This window comes from Sphaeramia orbicularis, chromosome 17 (assembly GCF_902148855.1).
Source record: "Sphaeramia orbicularis chromosome 17, fSphaOr1.1, whole genome shotgun sequence".
Taxonomy (NCBI): domain Eukaryota; kingdom Metazoa; phylum Chordata; class Actinopteri; order Kurtiformes; family Apogonidae; genus Sphaeramia; species Sphaeramia orbicularis.
The window spans coordinates 21,405,474-21,421,843 of NC_043973.1; the positions used below are offsets into that span (position 1 = coordinate 21,405,474).

The 16,370-nt window shown below is 37.2% G+C and overlaps 4 protein-coding genes across 4 annotated transcripts; all 4 read right to left on the reverse strand.

Annotated features, from left to right (window-relative positions):
- Positions 1-1,150: 1,150 nt before the first annotated feature.
- Positions 1,151-3,062, reverse strand: LOC115437914 (probable G-protein coupled receptor 148). Its single transcript, XM_030161303.1, has 2 exons — positions 2,831-3,062; positions 1,151-2,182 (listed from the first exon to the last, which is right to left on the reverse strand). The coding sequence occupies exon 2, from the start codon at positions 2,108-2,110 to the stop codon at positions 1,151-1,153; it is 960 nt and encodes a 319-aa protein (XP_030017163.1). The 5' UTR covers positions 2,111-2,182; positions 2,831-3,062.
- Positions 3,063-3,132: 70 nt separating this feature from the next.
- On the reverse strand, positions 3,133-5,818 carry LOC115437916 (transcription termination factor 4, mitochondrial-like). Its single transcript, XM_030161305.1, has 2 exons — positions 5,600-5,818; positions 3,133-4,016 (listed from the first exon to the last, which is right to left on the reverse strand). Exon 2 carries the CDS (start codon positions 3,999-4,001, stop codon positions 3,639-3,641), a length of 363 nt encoding a protein of 120 aa, XP_030017165.1. The 5' UTR covers positions 4,002-4,016; positions 5,600-5,818; the 3' UTR covers positions 3,133-3,638.
- A 2,451-nt stretch (positions 5,819-8,269) lies between these two features.
- Positions 8,270-10,151, reverse strand: LOC115437915 (probable G-protein coupled receptor 148). The gene is made up of 2 exons (XM_030161304.1): positions 10,025-10,151; positions 8,270-9,376 (listed from the first exon to the last, which is right to left on the reverse strand). Exon 2 carries the CDS (start codon positions 9,300-9,302, stop codon positions 8,343-8,345), a length of 960 nt encoding a protein of 319 aa, XP_030017164.1. The 5' UTR covers positions 9,303-9,376; positions 10,025-10,151; the 3' UTR covers positions 8,270-8,342.
- Positions 10,152-10,245: 94 nt separating this feature from the next.
- On the reverse strand, positions 10,246-15,528 carry LOC115437913 (transcription termination factor 4, mitochondrial-like). Its single transcript, XM_030161302.1, has 4 exons — positions 15,482-15,528; positions 14,770-15,205; positions 12,943-13,127; positions 10,246-11,155 (listed from the first exon to the last, which is right to left on the reverse strand). Exons 1-4 carry the CDS (start codon positions 15,506-15,508, stop codon positions 10,778-10,780), a joined length of 1,026 nt encoding a protein of 341 aa, XP_030017162.1. The 5' UTR covers positions 15,509-15,528; the 3' UTR covers positions 10,246-10,777.
- Positions 15,529-16,370: the final 842 nt, after the last annotated feature.

The following is a 16,370-nucleotide window of genomic DNA, read 5'->3' on the forward strand; positions in this document are numbered from 1 at the left end:
CATCATAATTAGTGTGTGTTTCTTCTTCACTTGCAGGTCCATGTGGGTGAAGGGTGAGTAGCAAAATCAGAAGGGTTGGATGGCTTGATGAGAATACAGACATGTATCCAGCAGGTATTAGAGCACAAAGAGGACAAATGTGTCCCCCTGCTGTTCAGCATTTGTATCACTGACAGATGTCACAGCACAGCATCATCAATTCACACCACACCTTAGTCAGGAGGCAATCTCCTTTGTCTTTGGTGTCATAGATATCTACTTTTTGGATAAAGTGGTTTGAAACCATAAGACACTAAGTGCTTTGTTATTTTGGTCATAAAATAAATGAGGCAGAAACTTGGCAGGCATTAGGGTTCAACATATTTTCATCCTGATCTTCACAGCAATAGGCCTCAAGAAGTAGATAATAATAATAATAATAATAATAATAATAATAATAATAATAATAATAATAAAGGGTTATGTTTCCTACTAAGACAGTTCCTTTAGAAAAGAAAAATAAATACATCAGACAGCTGTAAACAGGTATGCTAAATTCTTCATTTACAAACTGTTGAGGATGCTACAGTAATTGAATAGAATAACAATGATGGGATGTGAAAACACAAGAGTAAAATACTGACAGTGCATATTTGCCATTGCAAACACAAATATTTTAGGGTTGTGAAAATAATGAGATGCCTAAATTTACATGTATGTTTGACAGTTAAAAGACAACAACATAAAGAGACTGTCTTTGGCTCAGATCCTTGCAGATAATGGTTTGCCAGTAAACCTGGAGCATATGTAAAATATATGAATCTAAGGAAATCCATAGCAGGAATATAATTACTAAAGAATGAAAAACATAGACTGATAATGAAATAGAGTGCATGTTTAAGTGTAAAAACCATGTCAAGGTCTCTCTGTGGCTCTTCACTTTGGTGATGTGACTAGTTACATGTTTTTGAGGAAATCCGAGGCACTCAGAAGGGTAATCAGTTCAAAACTCTTCACATTTCATGTCTGTTCAGTCATATTGAGAACATGCCATCTGTGTTCTACCAGACACGTTTTTACCGTGATTGAATATGCGAGAATATTAAAGGCCTCCTAACAGGTCATCCATCTGAGTGTCTGAGATTTCTACCTGAAAAATATTGGAGTGTTTTTATGACACTGTGATCTGGTTTAGTCTCCTGTTTTTGAGAAACAGTTCTATTAAAGTATCATAGATCTCCCTGTACCTTAGCCCATACAAAAAGGGAGCAAAAGCCCTGGGGATCAACATAAAAACTGACATGTTGACTGTGCTGATCCAAATCCGAACATCCTGACTTATGTTTTCTTTGTGGAATATGTAGAGCTCCAAGGAGAAAACAAAGCCAGGGGCGAAGTAGAGCAGGAGCAGAACTCCATGGGCAAGAAGTGTGACTCGGGCCCGAGAGAAGCGGCTCTGCCAGATCCCCTGTGTCCTTGTCACCATGTAGAGCCGGATGTAGCAGTAAAAAATGAGCGCAGCACAGACAAGTGCTGCAACGATGAAATACATGTGGATCCAGTCCATGTTTTTGATCTGAATGAAACCAAGGGAGATGAGGACCAGACACATATACACTGATTCATCAGGACGGTCTCCTTTCACCTGCAACACAATCACCAGGCTGAAAGGAAAACAGGCTGCTACCAGCCACACAATGACTAGTATGCGGTAGATACGAGCTGGTGGAAGGAGGTCATGGTATCGGAGAGGCCAGCGAACAGCAGCGTAGGTGTCAACCACCATGAGGGTGACGGTGAGGATGGCACAGCAGTAGGCAGTGACAATAACAGCTGTGAGCAACTCACAAACCAACCAGGGTATCTGGGCTCTTGCTGTGTTAAAGAGCACTGTGACCAGGTTCAGGATGACGAAGAGCATGTCTGCAGTCAGGGTGTTCACCACTAGCAGGTAACGTGTCTCCTTGCGCAAGGCACGTGACAATAGAATACATGTCAGGAGGATAGGGTTGGTGAGCAGGATGGTCAGAGTGACAATGATGGAAGGGATGCAAAAAAACTCTAGATGCCACTTATGTAGACTGTCAGCCCATTGCTGTGTGATGTTGGAAATGTCTGTGGATGAGGCCATTTTATCTTTAAGGGAATACAGATGTCCTCATTGACGTGTTATACAGTGTAAACTACTTTCCCCAGCAGCCTTCTGTGAATGAAAAAAGTCAAATATAAAAAAAAAAACAATAAACAAGAATGGTTCACCTTCAAATGCAAATTTTATTAGTTTTATTTTCTTCTTATTAGTGGTTTTTTCTGCTTTTAGGTACAAGTCTGGCCAAGTATGGTTTCCATCATTATGATAAACAGAATTTACACTGTAGTTTAAGCTCAAAAACAAATGCAAATCTGTCCTGTATAAATTTGTAGCTTTTACTGTCAAACTGTAGTTTAATATGGAACAAGTTTACAGGTGTTTTTGACTGCATGTTCAGAGTAAACAGTTTCATATCCCAACACTCATATATTTAAAAGAGCAACCACCGTCATACCACAGTAACTCATTCATTAAGCAAATCAATGCAAATGAGAGTGCTATACTTAGATAACCTAAAGTAAAAGAACAAACATTGTTTTCAACACATCAACAGCTTTAATGTGAACAGTCTCATTTAAAATGAGTTTATAGAAATCTGCCATTAAAGCACAAATAACAAAAAACTTCCTCAGTCTTCATTACAAATAAATTTATAAAATCTAACATCTTGAGAGAATAGAAAATCGCTCACTTCTGTTGAAACTCTGGATGACACCCATATCGACAAATTATTGATTGACCAAAGGTAAGTTTTCTTACCTCATGTTCAGAACACAAAAAGCTGTCTGTATTATGCATCCATTAGGCTTAATGCTTCTATAAATCAATAGGCGTTTTACACAGCTTGAGTCCTGGACCAGCCTTATCGGACATGCTCTTTGTTGACTCATACAGATAATGCAGATAGGCAGAGAGATGTAGCACTTAACTGTCACGTAGAAACAGGGAGGAGTCTCAGCCTCTTTCCTGTTTCTCATGCTTCTGCTTTTATATATATATATATATATATATATATATATATATATATATATATATATATTTCCCAGAATTCTTTTCAATATAATCTAATTTTAGGAGTGACTTTTTCTTTTTTTTAAACAAATTTGATCAAATGTATTTCACATTTCCTTTTTAATTTCACTCCACAAATCATCATGACTGTCAAACCGATGTAGTAGCTATGACTTACAAATGAAGGGATATCAATAAAGGAATGTCAAAAATGTTTTAATTTGGTTAACACAATACACAGGATTTATTTCTCACTTTAAACCTTACTGATTTTGCAATTCTACACTAACGTCACTGTATGTGACGTTTCAGTGACGATACTTGAATAAACACAGAAACCAACCTCAAACCAGCAGGTGTATCATGGTCTATTTTTTTTATATAAATGAAACAGCCAGGTAATAATAACCAACGTTTTGTTTCCATGTGTGTTTTAGATAACAGTTCTCTCCATCTGAAATAACAAACCTCATAAAATTAAACATTTAATTCATCCAGCAGATATATAATTTACACATATTTCTTTTTCAGTTTTAAATGGTCTCAATCCTCAATCTCATTTCTTCTTTCTCCTCATGTATGCCTTCTTGCCTTCATTCTCTTCATCTTTCTCTTCTTCATCATCATCACTAACAGCTTCAAAATTCTCCTGATGCTCCTCTGCCTGCCATTCTCTTGCCATCAGTCTCTGAAAAACATCATACTCTTCTGCTGATGCCTTGGCAACCTGAGCAAGAAATGTGTCCTGATCCACAGTGAGGATGCTGTTCAGTTTGGGGTTCACGATAAGCGTCTGTCCTTTCTTGTCAGGTGTTTGATACAGTCCCCGGCGCTCCAGAAAACAGTGTCGAGAGCGCACTTCATTCAGAGTGAAGCGAAACAACTTGGACTTAACCATCTCTGCCTGTTTGACACCCATTCGAAAGTAGACGTACTGTAGAGAGATGGAAAAACAAATGCTGTTATGGTTAACAAAAGAAAAATAAGACTGCAATATGGTAGTAAAGGCCAAATTAACATGACAAAATAAATCCTCAGATATTAACTTTTAGGCTCCAGGTAGCACTAAACCTGCAGTGAACAGACCCCACCAAGTCATACACTCATAGCTTTATTTAACAAACAAAGAATGGGTGCTGTTTGTCCAACTCATTTTGAATGTTTTAACAAAAAATTGTAAGTTTTACCATGATGTAAGTGTAAATGGAAGTGCTAAGCATTGTGGGTGTAAAATATTCTACAGACGAAACATGGAAGATGGAGAAGACAACAACGAAAGAGTCTGAGAAACTGTTGGAAAAAGAATATGCACTGTCTGCTAAGAAAATGTAATGGCTTTTGTTATCTTTTGTGTGTTTGTTTCCACTTGAACACAAGATTAAATAATAAACCCAAAATAAGGGGAGATGGACATAAAACAGTAAAAAAAAATAAAAGAAAACTGGTGGGAATTCAGACAGTAGATGACACCATGGCTCTAAGATTCCTAGAATTTGGCAGAAAAGGAGATCTGCGATGACACTACTGTAATCCATTCGCAGCTGCTGTTGAGTTAGAGCGGTCATAACTAAGTGTGGTCACTAGAGGGCTCTGTGTTACTTGTTTGTCATCTTTACTATACGTGTTACTTCTCATTCTGAATATAGGAAGTTTAACTGACCAGATAAACTAGGGGTGTGAAACATACTGCCCACAGGCCAAACCCAGCCCATTAAAGGGTCCAATCTCACCATTTACACTGAAGATAATAACAGTCAAGGGTTTCAAACTCATGTAGGTTCCAAAGACCAAAAAATTTAACAATATTTTACCAGTTACTAAATGTTTTGTGCATTTGTAGATCCACTGCAATCTGTAATGCACATGTATGAATAAAAAGCAGAGGCATAATACTGTTAGAATTGTAATTATTTTTCTTAAGTAATTTCAGGTTGTTTAAGTTATTCAAATTCTTTTGTGTTGAACGACATAACATAAACAGTTTCATAATTTAACCCATAAAGACCCAGTGCGACTTTTGTGTCCATTCCTAAATGAAATTTTCTCTATATCTAACCTTTCTTAAGTGATTTATCACCCTTTATTATATTATCCTCTGAATTTTGCATTTTATAAGAATGAATCAGGCGTTTTCCTATATTTAATACACTGATCATGTAGACGTTCATAAAAGCTCATATTAAAATTGAGGGTTATTATATCAGAAACAGACAAAACTGCAGAAAAACGAACTTTTCAGTAAAATCTATCATTAACTGAACATAAACCCAGTGTGAACTTAAACAGACAACTATAATATATTAATTAATAAAGGCTGGACTAAAAATAGAGCCACAGTTGATCAGACAAAGGAGCCTTTTCTCGCGCCGACCGTTAGCCCTTGACAACAGACTGGAAAATGGAGCTGCGTCGTTTCCTTACTTTAACAACTTCATATTGGAAAAAAAGTACAGGAAAACATCCTCACGATATGCTTTAAAATAAAAAAAAAAACAAAAAAAACACTTGAACTGTTACCTGATGCAGAAGTTTCCAGATGACACTTCCTCTTCGGTTAAAAGCAGAGAAATAAACAAAAAATAGAAGTAAATCTGTGTCCTAGAAAGTTTTGACAAATTATCTGTGTTATCTACTGTCGTGCAGTTATGGAAAACCAAATAGGCTGTAATACAGCCGGGACATTTTGATTTAACTTGATAGAAGACAAAAACAAAGAGCTCTAACTAGCTAACTGTAAACACAGAGCCAATTTATACTTGTCAACGAAAAAAAAAAAAATCCAGCCCTCTGCGCCCACTCAGCTGCTTTCAGTGAGGCATGATGGGTGATGAAGTTCATTGGATAGGAATGCACCGTACTGTGCTCACAGTGAGGAACAGCATTTCCCAAGTGTCTCTGATTCTCCACGTGGCTATCCTTTGTTTGTAAACAAACTCAACTTTTAGTCGAGAAAAAGTTGACGACAAGTAATGGGAATTGGGCAATATACGACAGTAGGTCCTAGTCATAGGTCATTGTTTGTGTTTTATATCTTGTATATCTTCAATCAGAGTTTAGGAGAAACTGACACAGTGTTAGCTGTAAATAAAAAAAAAAAACAAAAACAAAACAAACGTCATTAAATACGCACTGTGTTATTTTTAGATTTTAACAGATGTGTTTTTTACAGAGGTCTTTGAAGAATAAAAGAAACAAAGGGCATGTGTGTGCTAAACAAAAGGGTTAGTTGTAATGTGATCCTGAAGGCACGTGAAAACAGGATGAAACGCAGCATGTGTTGTTGCTTTGCTTTTTTCAGGTGAAGAGGAAGGAGGAGCCTTCATGAAACAAAGGATGTCACAACTTCCTTACGCCGTTGAAGAAATATCTGAGTGTGTCAAAAGTACTGGGGACCGTTGTTTCTTTCAATATTCACAACTGAAAGTTGCAACATCTGTTGTACATGTAACACAATTAATACACTAAATAATTAAAACGTTGAAACTGTAGATGTAGTCAGTGCTAAAGCCTCATATTTCAGTCACATAAAAGCTTCAAATGGATTAGGTCTCTGTCCTTGGAGCCATATAAATATGTACACATTAACAGAGACACCTGTAAGTTAAACCACTAAACGGATATGACAGCATATGAACAGCTTGACTGGTCAGCTCCAGACATCTGCTCTAGAACAGAACCATGCAGCAGAAGGAATACTAAGCCTTACTACTCATACATATATGTGTCCTTACATTGATGCATCATAATTAGTGTGTGTTTCTTCTTCACTTGCAGGTCCATGTGGGTGAAGGGTGAGTAGCAAAATCAGAAGGGTTGGATGGCTTGATGAGAATACAGACATGTATCCAGCAGGTATTAGAGCACAAAGAGGACAAATGTGTCCCCCTGCTGTTCAGCATTTGTATCACTGACAGATGTCACAGCACAGCACCATCAATCCACACCATACCTTACTCAGGAGGCAATCTCCTTTGTCTTTGGTGTCATAGATATCTACTTTTTGGACAAAGTGGTTTGAAACCATAAGACACTAAGTGCTTTGTTATTTTGGTCATAAAATAAATGAGGCAGAAACTTGGCAGGCATTAGGGTTCAACATATTTTCATCCTGATCTTCACAGCAATAGGCCTCAAGAAGTAGATAAAAAATAATAATAATAAAGGGTTATGTTTCCTACTAAGACAGTTCCTTTAGAAAAGAAAAATAAATACACACATCAGACAGCTGTAAACAGGTATGCTAAATTCTTCATTTACAAACTGTTGAGGATGCTACAGTAATTGAATAGAATAACAATGATGGGATGTGAAAACACAAGAGTAAAATACTGACAGTGCATATTTGCCATTGCAAACACAAATATTTTAGGGTTGTGAAAATAATGAGATGCCTAAATTTACATGTATGTTTGACAGTTAAAAGACAACAACATAAAGAGACTGTCTTTGGCTCAGATCCTTGCAGATAATGGTTTGCCAGTAAACCTGGAGCATATGTAAAATATATGAATCTAAGGAAATCCATAGCAGGAATATAATTACTAAAGAATGAAAAACATAGACTGATAATGAAATAGAGTGCATGTTTAAGTGTAAAAACCATGTCAAGGTCTCTCTGTGGCTCTTCACTTTGGTGATGTGACTAGTTACATGTTTTTGAGGAAATCCGAGGCACTCAGAAGGGTAATCAGTTCAAAACTCTTCACATTTCATGTCTGTTCAGTCATATTGAGAACATGCCATCTGTGTTCTACCAGACACGTTTTTACCGTGATTGAATATGCAAGAATATTAAAGGCCTCCTAACTGGTCATCCATCTGAGTGTCTGAGATTTCATTCATTCATTCATTCATTTTCTGAACCCGCATTATCCTCACTAGGGTCACGGGGGTCGCTTGGAGCCTATCCCAGCTACATAGGGGCGAAGGCGGGGTACACCCTGGACAAGTCGCCAGTTCATCGCAGGGCTGACATATAGAGACAAACAATCACTCTCACATTCACACCTATGGGCAATTTAGATTAACCAATTAACCTATCAGTGCATGTCTTTGGATGGTGGGAGGAAGCCGGAGTACCCGGAGAGAACCCACGCAGACACAGGGATAACATGCAAACTCCACACAGAAAGGTCCCACCCCCTGTCAACTGGTGTTGGAATCGAACCCAGGACCTTCTTGCTGTGAGGCACGAGTGCTAACCACTGCACCACCGTGTCGCCCTGTCTGAGATTTCTACCTGAAAAATATTGGAGTGTTTTTATGACACTGTGATCTGGTTTAGTCTCCTGTTTTTGAGAAACAGTTCCATTAAAGTATCATAGATCTCCCTGTACCTTAGCCCATACAAAAAGGGAGCAAAAGCCCTGGGGATCAACATAAAAACTGACATGTTGACCGTGTTGATCCAAATCTGAACATCCTGACTTATGTTTTTATCTTGGAATAGGTGGAGCTCCAAGAAGAAAACAAAGCCAGGGGCAAAGTAGAGCAGGAGCAGAGCTCCATGGGCAAGAAGTGTGACTCGGGCCCGAGAGAAGCGGCTCTGCCAGATCCCCTGTGTCCTTGTCACCATGTAGAGCCGGATGTAGCAGTAAAAAATGAGCGCAGCACAGAAAAGTGCTGCAGCGATTAAATACATGTGGATCCATGCCATGTATTTGATCTGAAAGATAGCAAGGTAGATGAGGACCAGACACATATACACTGATTCATCAGGACGGTCTCCTTTCACCTGCAACACAATCACCAGGCTGAAAGGAAAACAGGCTGCTACCAGCCACACAATGACGAGTATGCGGTAGAGACGAGCTGGTGGAAGGAGGTCATGGTATCGGAGAGGCCAGCGAACAGCAGCGTAGGTGTCAACCACCATGAGGGTGACAGTGAGGATGGCACAGCAGTCGGCAGTGATAGTAAAAGCTGTGAGCAACTCACAAACCAACCAGGGTATCTGGACTCTTGCTGTGTTAAAGAGCATTGTGACCAGGTTCAGGATGACGAAGAGCATGTCTGCAGTCAGGGTGTTCACCACTAGCAGGTAACGTGTCTCCTTGCGCAAGGCACGTGACAATAGAATACATGTCAGGAGGACAGGGTTGGTGAGCAGGATGGTCAGAGTGACAATGATGGAAGGGATGCAAAAAAACTCTAGATGCCACTTATGTACACTGGCAGCCCATTGCTGTGTGATGTTGGAAATGTCTGTGGATGAGGCCATTTTATCTTTAAGGGAATACAGATGTCCTCATTGACATGTGTTATACAGTGTAAACTACTTTCCCCAGCAGCCTTCTGTGAATGAAAAAACAGTCAAATATAAAAAACAATAAACTAGAATGGTTCACCTTCAAATGCAAATTTTATTAGTTTTATTTTATTATTAGTGGTTTGTCTGCTTTTAGGTACAAGTCTGAGCAAGTATGGTTTCCATCATTATGATAAACAGAATTTACACTGTAGTTTAAGCTCAAAAACAAATGCAAATCTGTCCTGCATAAATTTGTAGCTTTTACTGTCAAACTGTAGTTTAATATGGAACAAGTTTACAGGTGTTTTTGACTCCATGTTCAGAGGAAATAGTTTCATATCCCAACAGTCATATATTTGAAAGAGCAACCACCGTCATACCACAGTAGCACATTCTTTAAACAAATCAATGCAAATCAGAGTGCTATACTTAGATAACCTAAAGTAAAAGAACAAACATTGTTTTCAACACATCAACAGCTTTAATGTGAACAGTCTCATTTAAAATGAGTTTGTAGAAATCTGCCATTAAAGCACAAATAACAAAAAACTTCCTCAGTCTTCATTACAAATAAATTTCTATAATCTAACATCTTGAGAGAATAGAAAATCGCTTGCTTCTGTTGAAACCCTGGATAAACCCATAAACCCGTATCGACAAATTATTGATTGACCAAAGGTAAGTTTTCTTACCTCATGTTCAGAACACAAAAAGCTGTCTGTATTATGCATCCATTAGGCTTAATGCTTCTATAAATCAATAGGCGTTTTACACAGCTTGAGTCCTGGACCAGCCTTATCGGACATGCTGTTTGTTGACTCATACAGATAATGCAGATAGGCAGAGAGATGTAGCACTTAACTGTCACGTAGAAACAGGGAGGAGTCTCAGCCTCTTTCCTGTTTCTCATGCTTTTGCTTTTCTATATTTCCCTGAATTCTTTTCAACATAATCTAATTTTAGGAGTGACTTTTTAAAACAAATTAGATCAAACATATTTCACATTTCCTTTTTAATTTCACTCCACAAATCATCATGACTGTCAAACCGATGTAGTAGCTATGACTTACAAATGAAGGGATATCAATAAAGGAATGTCAAAAATGTTTTAATTTGGTTAACACAATACACAGGATTTATTTCTCACTTTAAACCTTATTGATTTTGCAAATCTACACTAACATCACTGCATGTGACGTTTCAGTGACGATACTTGAATAAACACAGAAACCAACCTCAAACCAGCAGGTGTATCATGGTCTATTTTTTTTATATAAATGAAACAGCCAGGTAATAATAACCAACGTTTGGTTTCCATGTGTGTTTTAGATAACAGTTCTCTCCATCTGAAATACACCTCATAAAATTAAACATTTAATTCATCCAGCAGATATATAATTTACACATATTTCTTTTTCAGTTTTAAATGGTCTCAATCCTCAATCTCATTTCTTCTTTCTCCTCATGTATGCCTTCTTGCCTTCATTCTCTTCATCTTTCTCTTCTTCATCATCATCACTAACAGCTTCAAAATTCTCCTGATGCTCCTCTGCCTGCCATTCTCTTGCCATCAGTCTCTGAAAAACATCATACTCTTCTGCTGATGCCTTGGCAACCTGAGCAAGAAATGTGTCCTGATCCACAGTGAGGATGCTGTTCAGTTTGGGGTTCACGATAAGCGTCTGTCCTTTCTTGTCAGGTGTTTGATACAGTCCCCGGCGCTCCAGAAAACAGTGTCGAGAGCGCACTTCATTCAGAGTGAAGCGAAACAACTTGGACTTAACCATCTCTGCCTGTTTGACACCCATTCGAAAGTAGACGTACTGTAGAGAGATGGAAGAACAATGCTGTTATGATTAACAAAAGAAAAATAAGACCGCAATATGGTAGTAAAGGCCAAATTAACATGACAAAATAAATCCTCAGATATTAACTTTTAGGCTCCAGGTAGCACTAAACCTGCAGTGAACAGACCCCACCAAGTCATACACTCATAGCTTTATTTAACAAACAAAGAATGGGTGCTGTTTGTCCAACTCATTTTGAATGTTTTAACAAAAAATTGTAAGTTTTACCATGATGTAAGTGTAAATGGAAGTGCTAAGCATTGTGGGTGTAAAATATTCTACAGATGAAACATGGAAGATGGAGAAGACAACAACGAAAGAGTCTGAGAAACTGTTGGAAAAAGAATATGCACTGTCTGCTAAGAAAATGTAATGGCTTTTGTTATCTTTTGTGTGTTTGTTTCCACTTGAACACAAGATTAAATAATAAACCCAAAATAAGGGGAGATGGACATAAAACAGTAAAAAAAATAAAAGAAAACTGGTGGGAATTCAGACAGTAGATGACACCATGGCTCTAAGATTCCTAGAATTTGGCAGAAAAGGAGATCTGCGATGACACTACTGTAATCCATTCGCAGCTGCTGTTGAGTTAGAGCGGTCATAACTAAGTGTGGTCACTAGAGGGCTCTGTGTTACTTGTTTGTCATCTTTACTATACGTGTTACTTCTCATCCTGAATATACGAAGTTTAACTGACCAGATAAACTAGGGGTGTGAAACATACTGCCCACAGGCCAAACCCAGCCCATTAAAGGGTCCAATCTCACCATTTACACTGAAGATAATAACAGTCAAGGGTTTCAAACTCATGTAGGTTCCAAAGACCAAAAATTTTAGCAATATTTTACCAGTGACTAAATGTTTTGTGCATTTGTAGATCCACTGCAATCTGTAATGCACATGTATGAATAAAAACTTGAGGTATAATACTGTTTGAATTGTAATTATTTTTCTTAAGTAATTTCAGGATGTTTAAGTTATTCGAATTTTTTTGTGTGGAACGACATAACATAAACAGTTTCATAATTTAACCCACAAAGACCCAGCGCGACTTTTGTGTCCATTCCTAAATTAAATTTTCTCCATATGTAACCTTTATTATAATATTATCCTCTGAATTTTGCATTTTATAAGAATGAATCAGGCGTTTTCCTATATTTAATACACTGATCATGTAGACATTCATAAAAGCTCACATTAAAATTGAGGGTTATTATATCAGAAACAGACAAAACTGCAGAAAAAATGACTTTTTCATTAAAATCTATCATTAACTGAACATAAACCCAGTATCTCCATCCACTGCCATTAATCAAACTCCATGGGTTTTACTGGAGAATCAATGTTGTGGAAGATGATGGTGTTTCCATGGTAACTAGAGAGCCTCTGAACATCCAAATGGGTCATATGTGACGACCATGAAAAGATGGCAAACTGTATTTCACAACTATTCTTTACATGGTTTGATAGGATTAGTGGATCAACAGGTATTAAACTGTTTACATCAGTAGATGGTTTTGATTAAATGTGGATGTTTGAGTCTTTATGGGTTAATATAAATTTTTTGCAATAAGAGGAAAAACAGTAATTATTATTTATATGTTATTATGCTGTTATTTGACAAGTCCAACCTTCACTATATCAAATTGAGCTGTATGTGGACGCTGAACTAACATAAGTTTGAAACTGTTTGTGTAAACCATGCTGCTGTGTGATTTAACAAAATATCTCATTCTTCATTTGTTCAGTTTAATGCTGACCTGAAATTTGTACTCCAGTTCACCCAGGTCTTCCTCTATAATGGCTGGACTGTCTCTTAGGATCTCTGTCACTTGCTGGACAGTAAAAAGGCACTTCTCTCTGAGGAACATGCCCACATTGTTTATTTTCTTCATAGGCACCACCAGGATCTGCGGGTAATGGGACACCACTCTCTGAAGGCTTCCTATACAAAAAAAAAAAAAAAAAAAGATCACAGAAAATGCTTAACCCTTTCATGCATGAATTATGAGAACCTTAATCAAGATTTTTTTTCCTGAGTGTTTTTATTCATTTTTAGGCATGAAAAAAAACAAACAATTTGATCTATTTTTTTTATAAACCTGTTTTTCGTGGAGTTACAAAAATGTCCACTCAGCTGGACACCATGCATTTCATTTTAGAAGCAAAGAAACATGCATTTACTGATATACAGTGGGAAAACTATGAAATAAAAACCCTTTTAATGTTGCTAATCTGATGTTTTCTCACATTTTAACATACCTTGTAGAAGCCAATAATGTAATAACAACCGATAATATAATAACAGCCGATAACATAATAAATTTACAATTTTTAAAATGTAATAGGCCAATAATGTAATAAAAGTACTGAACCGATAACAAAATAGCTTTTGGCCAATAACATTATAACTTATTACATTACTGACTCAGTTGTTACATTTGCAAAGATTTTTTTTTTTTTTTACCAGGCCAATAACGTAATGACAAGTCAATAAGTTATGTTATTGGCCAAAAGTTATTACGTTATCGGTTCAGGACTTTTATTACGTTGTTGGCCAGATATTACATTATTGGCTTATTACATTTTAACCCTTTCATGCATAATGGTCACTACAGTGGACAGCTGTTCAAAGGGGTTCTTTTGAATAATCATGGATTTTGTTGTTTGAGTTCCATATCAGCCAACACAGTGGACGTTTATACATCATCCCATACACTGAAATTCATACCATTACTGTAACTGTGCTGTTCTAGATAAACCTGATCTACAGTAACATGTTTGAGTGTAAAAAAAAATTGCTAATTGTTATTAGACTGTAATAGATAGTGTTTTTTTTTTTTAAACAAAAAGTTTTTTTGTTTTTTTTTTTTGCATATTAGCGCCATGCAGGTATGCTAAAATGTGAGAAAAAAAATCAGATTAGCAGCATTTTAATTTCATAGTTTTCACACAGTATATCAGTAAACACGTTTCTCTGCTTCTAAAATTAAACACGGGTCCAGCTGAGTGGACAGTTTTGTAACTCCATGAAAAATATGTTCATAAAAATTCAATCAAACTGTTTATTTTTATGCCTGAAGAGGAATAAAAAAATCTTGATTAAGGTTCTCATAATTCATGCATGAAAGGGTTAAAATGGGCAAATTTATTATGTTATCAGCTGTTATTACATTATTGGCTTCTACATACCTGCATGGGGATAATATGCAAAAAAACCTTTTTGTTAAAAAAAAAAAAAAAAAGAAAGAAAGAAAACAAAACTGTTAATTACAGTCTAATAACAATTGCCTGTTTTTTTTTGTTTGTTTTGTTTTTGTTTTTTACACTCAAACATGTTCCTGCAGATCAGGTTTATCAAGAACAGCAAAGTTACAGTAATGGTATGAATTTCAGTGTATGGGATGATGCATAAGCGTTCACTGTGTTGGCTGATATGGAACTAAAACACCAAAACCCATACACAAGAGAACACCTTTGAACAGCTGTCCACTGTAGTGACCACTATGCATGAAAGGGTTAAATATTAAAAACAGTGCTTCAGCTGTGGAGCAATGGACTCTACTGTTCAATGATCATGATCTCACCTTCACCCAAACCTTGCCTCCGCAAATTGCCAATACGCTGCTGAAACTGTGATTCCTTGATCGTGTAAAGTTGAGGGCATTTCTCCAGCAGCTTCCCCACAGTGGAGGCGTTTAACCCCAAGGCGAACAGAGAGGATAAGGCAGACAGGGCATGTTTTGCAGAACTCGCCCCCTTAGCTTTGGACACAGTCTCATATATCTGTTCTGCCTGGGAGTCCGTAAATCCCATGTTAACTAAAGAGCGTAGAGACAGCTCTGCGGCATGCTTTCCCGACAAATCAGTGACTCCATGGTGATTTGACTGCAGGATGCAATCACTGCCTGAGGAACACAACAATCTGCGACTGATGCACAGTGGCTGGACGTGGCAGCATCCAAACCGAAGAGGACTAAAAAGAGCTGAGGAGGTGGCACTTCTCACACTCCACCGTAGAACCTGTGGAACAAATTTATCGCTATAAACTACAGGATTTTTGTAATGAATGGACCACATAGCAAACGTAACACTGCTGTACAAATACGACAAGGAGCTCCATGTTTGTATGTCTTATTGGTATCGCTAGCTTAAGTTAGCAACAAAGTTTAAGAAGTTGTTTGGCAAATTTTGGCAGTTGTTTGACAGGATTTAAAATATAAAAGGTAAAAGGGTTTACTACAATAAGCAAATTAACTTAAATAAATTACAAGCGTAAAGGTAATTTATTTGATTCACCTGACGTGCAGCTACACAGGCGCCCATGCTTGTCCGTCACATATATACTTCCGCTAAAACATTTTTAGGTGAAGAAAGGTTCCGGTCAACAACATGAGTAGTCTCCAGAAATGCATGTCACTGTCCATTGTTCCCCTAAAAACATTTAGCTCAGATTTGACCGATAGGATACGGAAGAGGATTAGGGCCACTGGGAAAAAAAAGGTCCCCTCTCTCTCTCTAATTATTCTGAGAAAAAAAGTCAGACTTCTAGGATTAAAGTCAGAATTCTGATTTTTTTTCTCAGAATAATAAAAAAATATTTACATGTTTTACCTTTTTTCCACAGTGGCCCTAATCTTCTGTATATAGGATCACTAACCATATTGTAGGAGCTATTTGTCGGTTTAGTTTTTTGTTTGAAGTTAATCTACCTTTTTTGTTTACCTAGTATTTTTTTTGCTAATTGTTTGTTTTTTGTTTGTTTAATATTTAGATTTTTTATTTTTATGGTTATTGTTTTCATTCTTTGGTATTTAGCACCTTTTTGTTTTGTGTTTTCTTACTGGTTTAGACTGTGGGCACCTGGGTATAAATACGGAGCACAAAGTTAGACCAGCATGCACCTGGGTGGGCCTATGGTTTTTTACCAGACGATCAGTCAGACAGGATGAGCAGGAGAGACAGCACAAAAGGCCTCAGTTGTTGTTTGCCTGCAAAAACTTGAAAATAAACCACTTGAACTACATCTGCGATATGGACATTGTGTTTTTGACTGCGTAAACCACAAACCCATGGTGCATCTGGTGACTATTTGAGTTATGTTACAGTCTTAAGTTCAGTCACCTTTAAGTTGATTTAATTTTGATGACAAATAGCCGCCACACATATATAGGAAAAATACAAATTC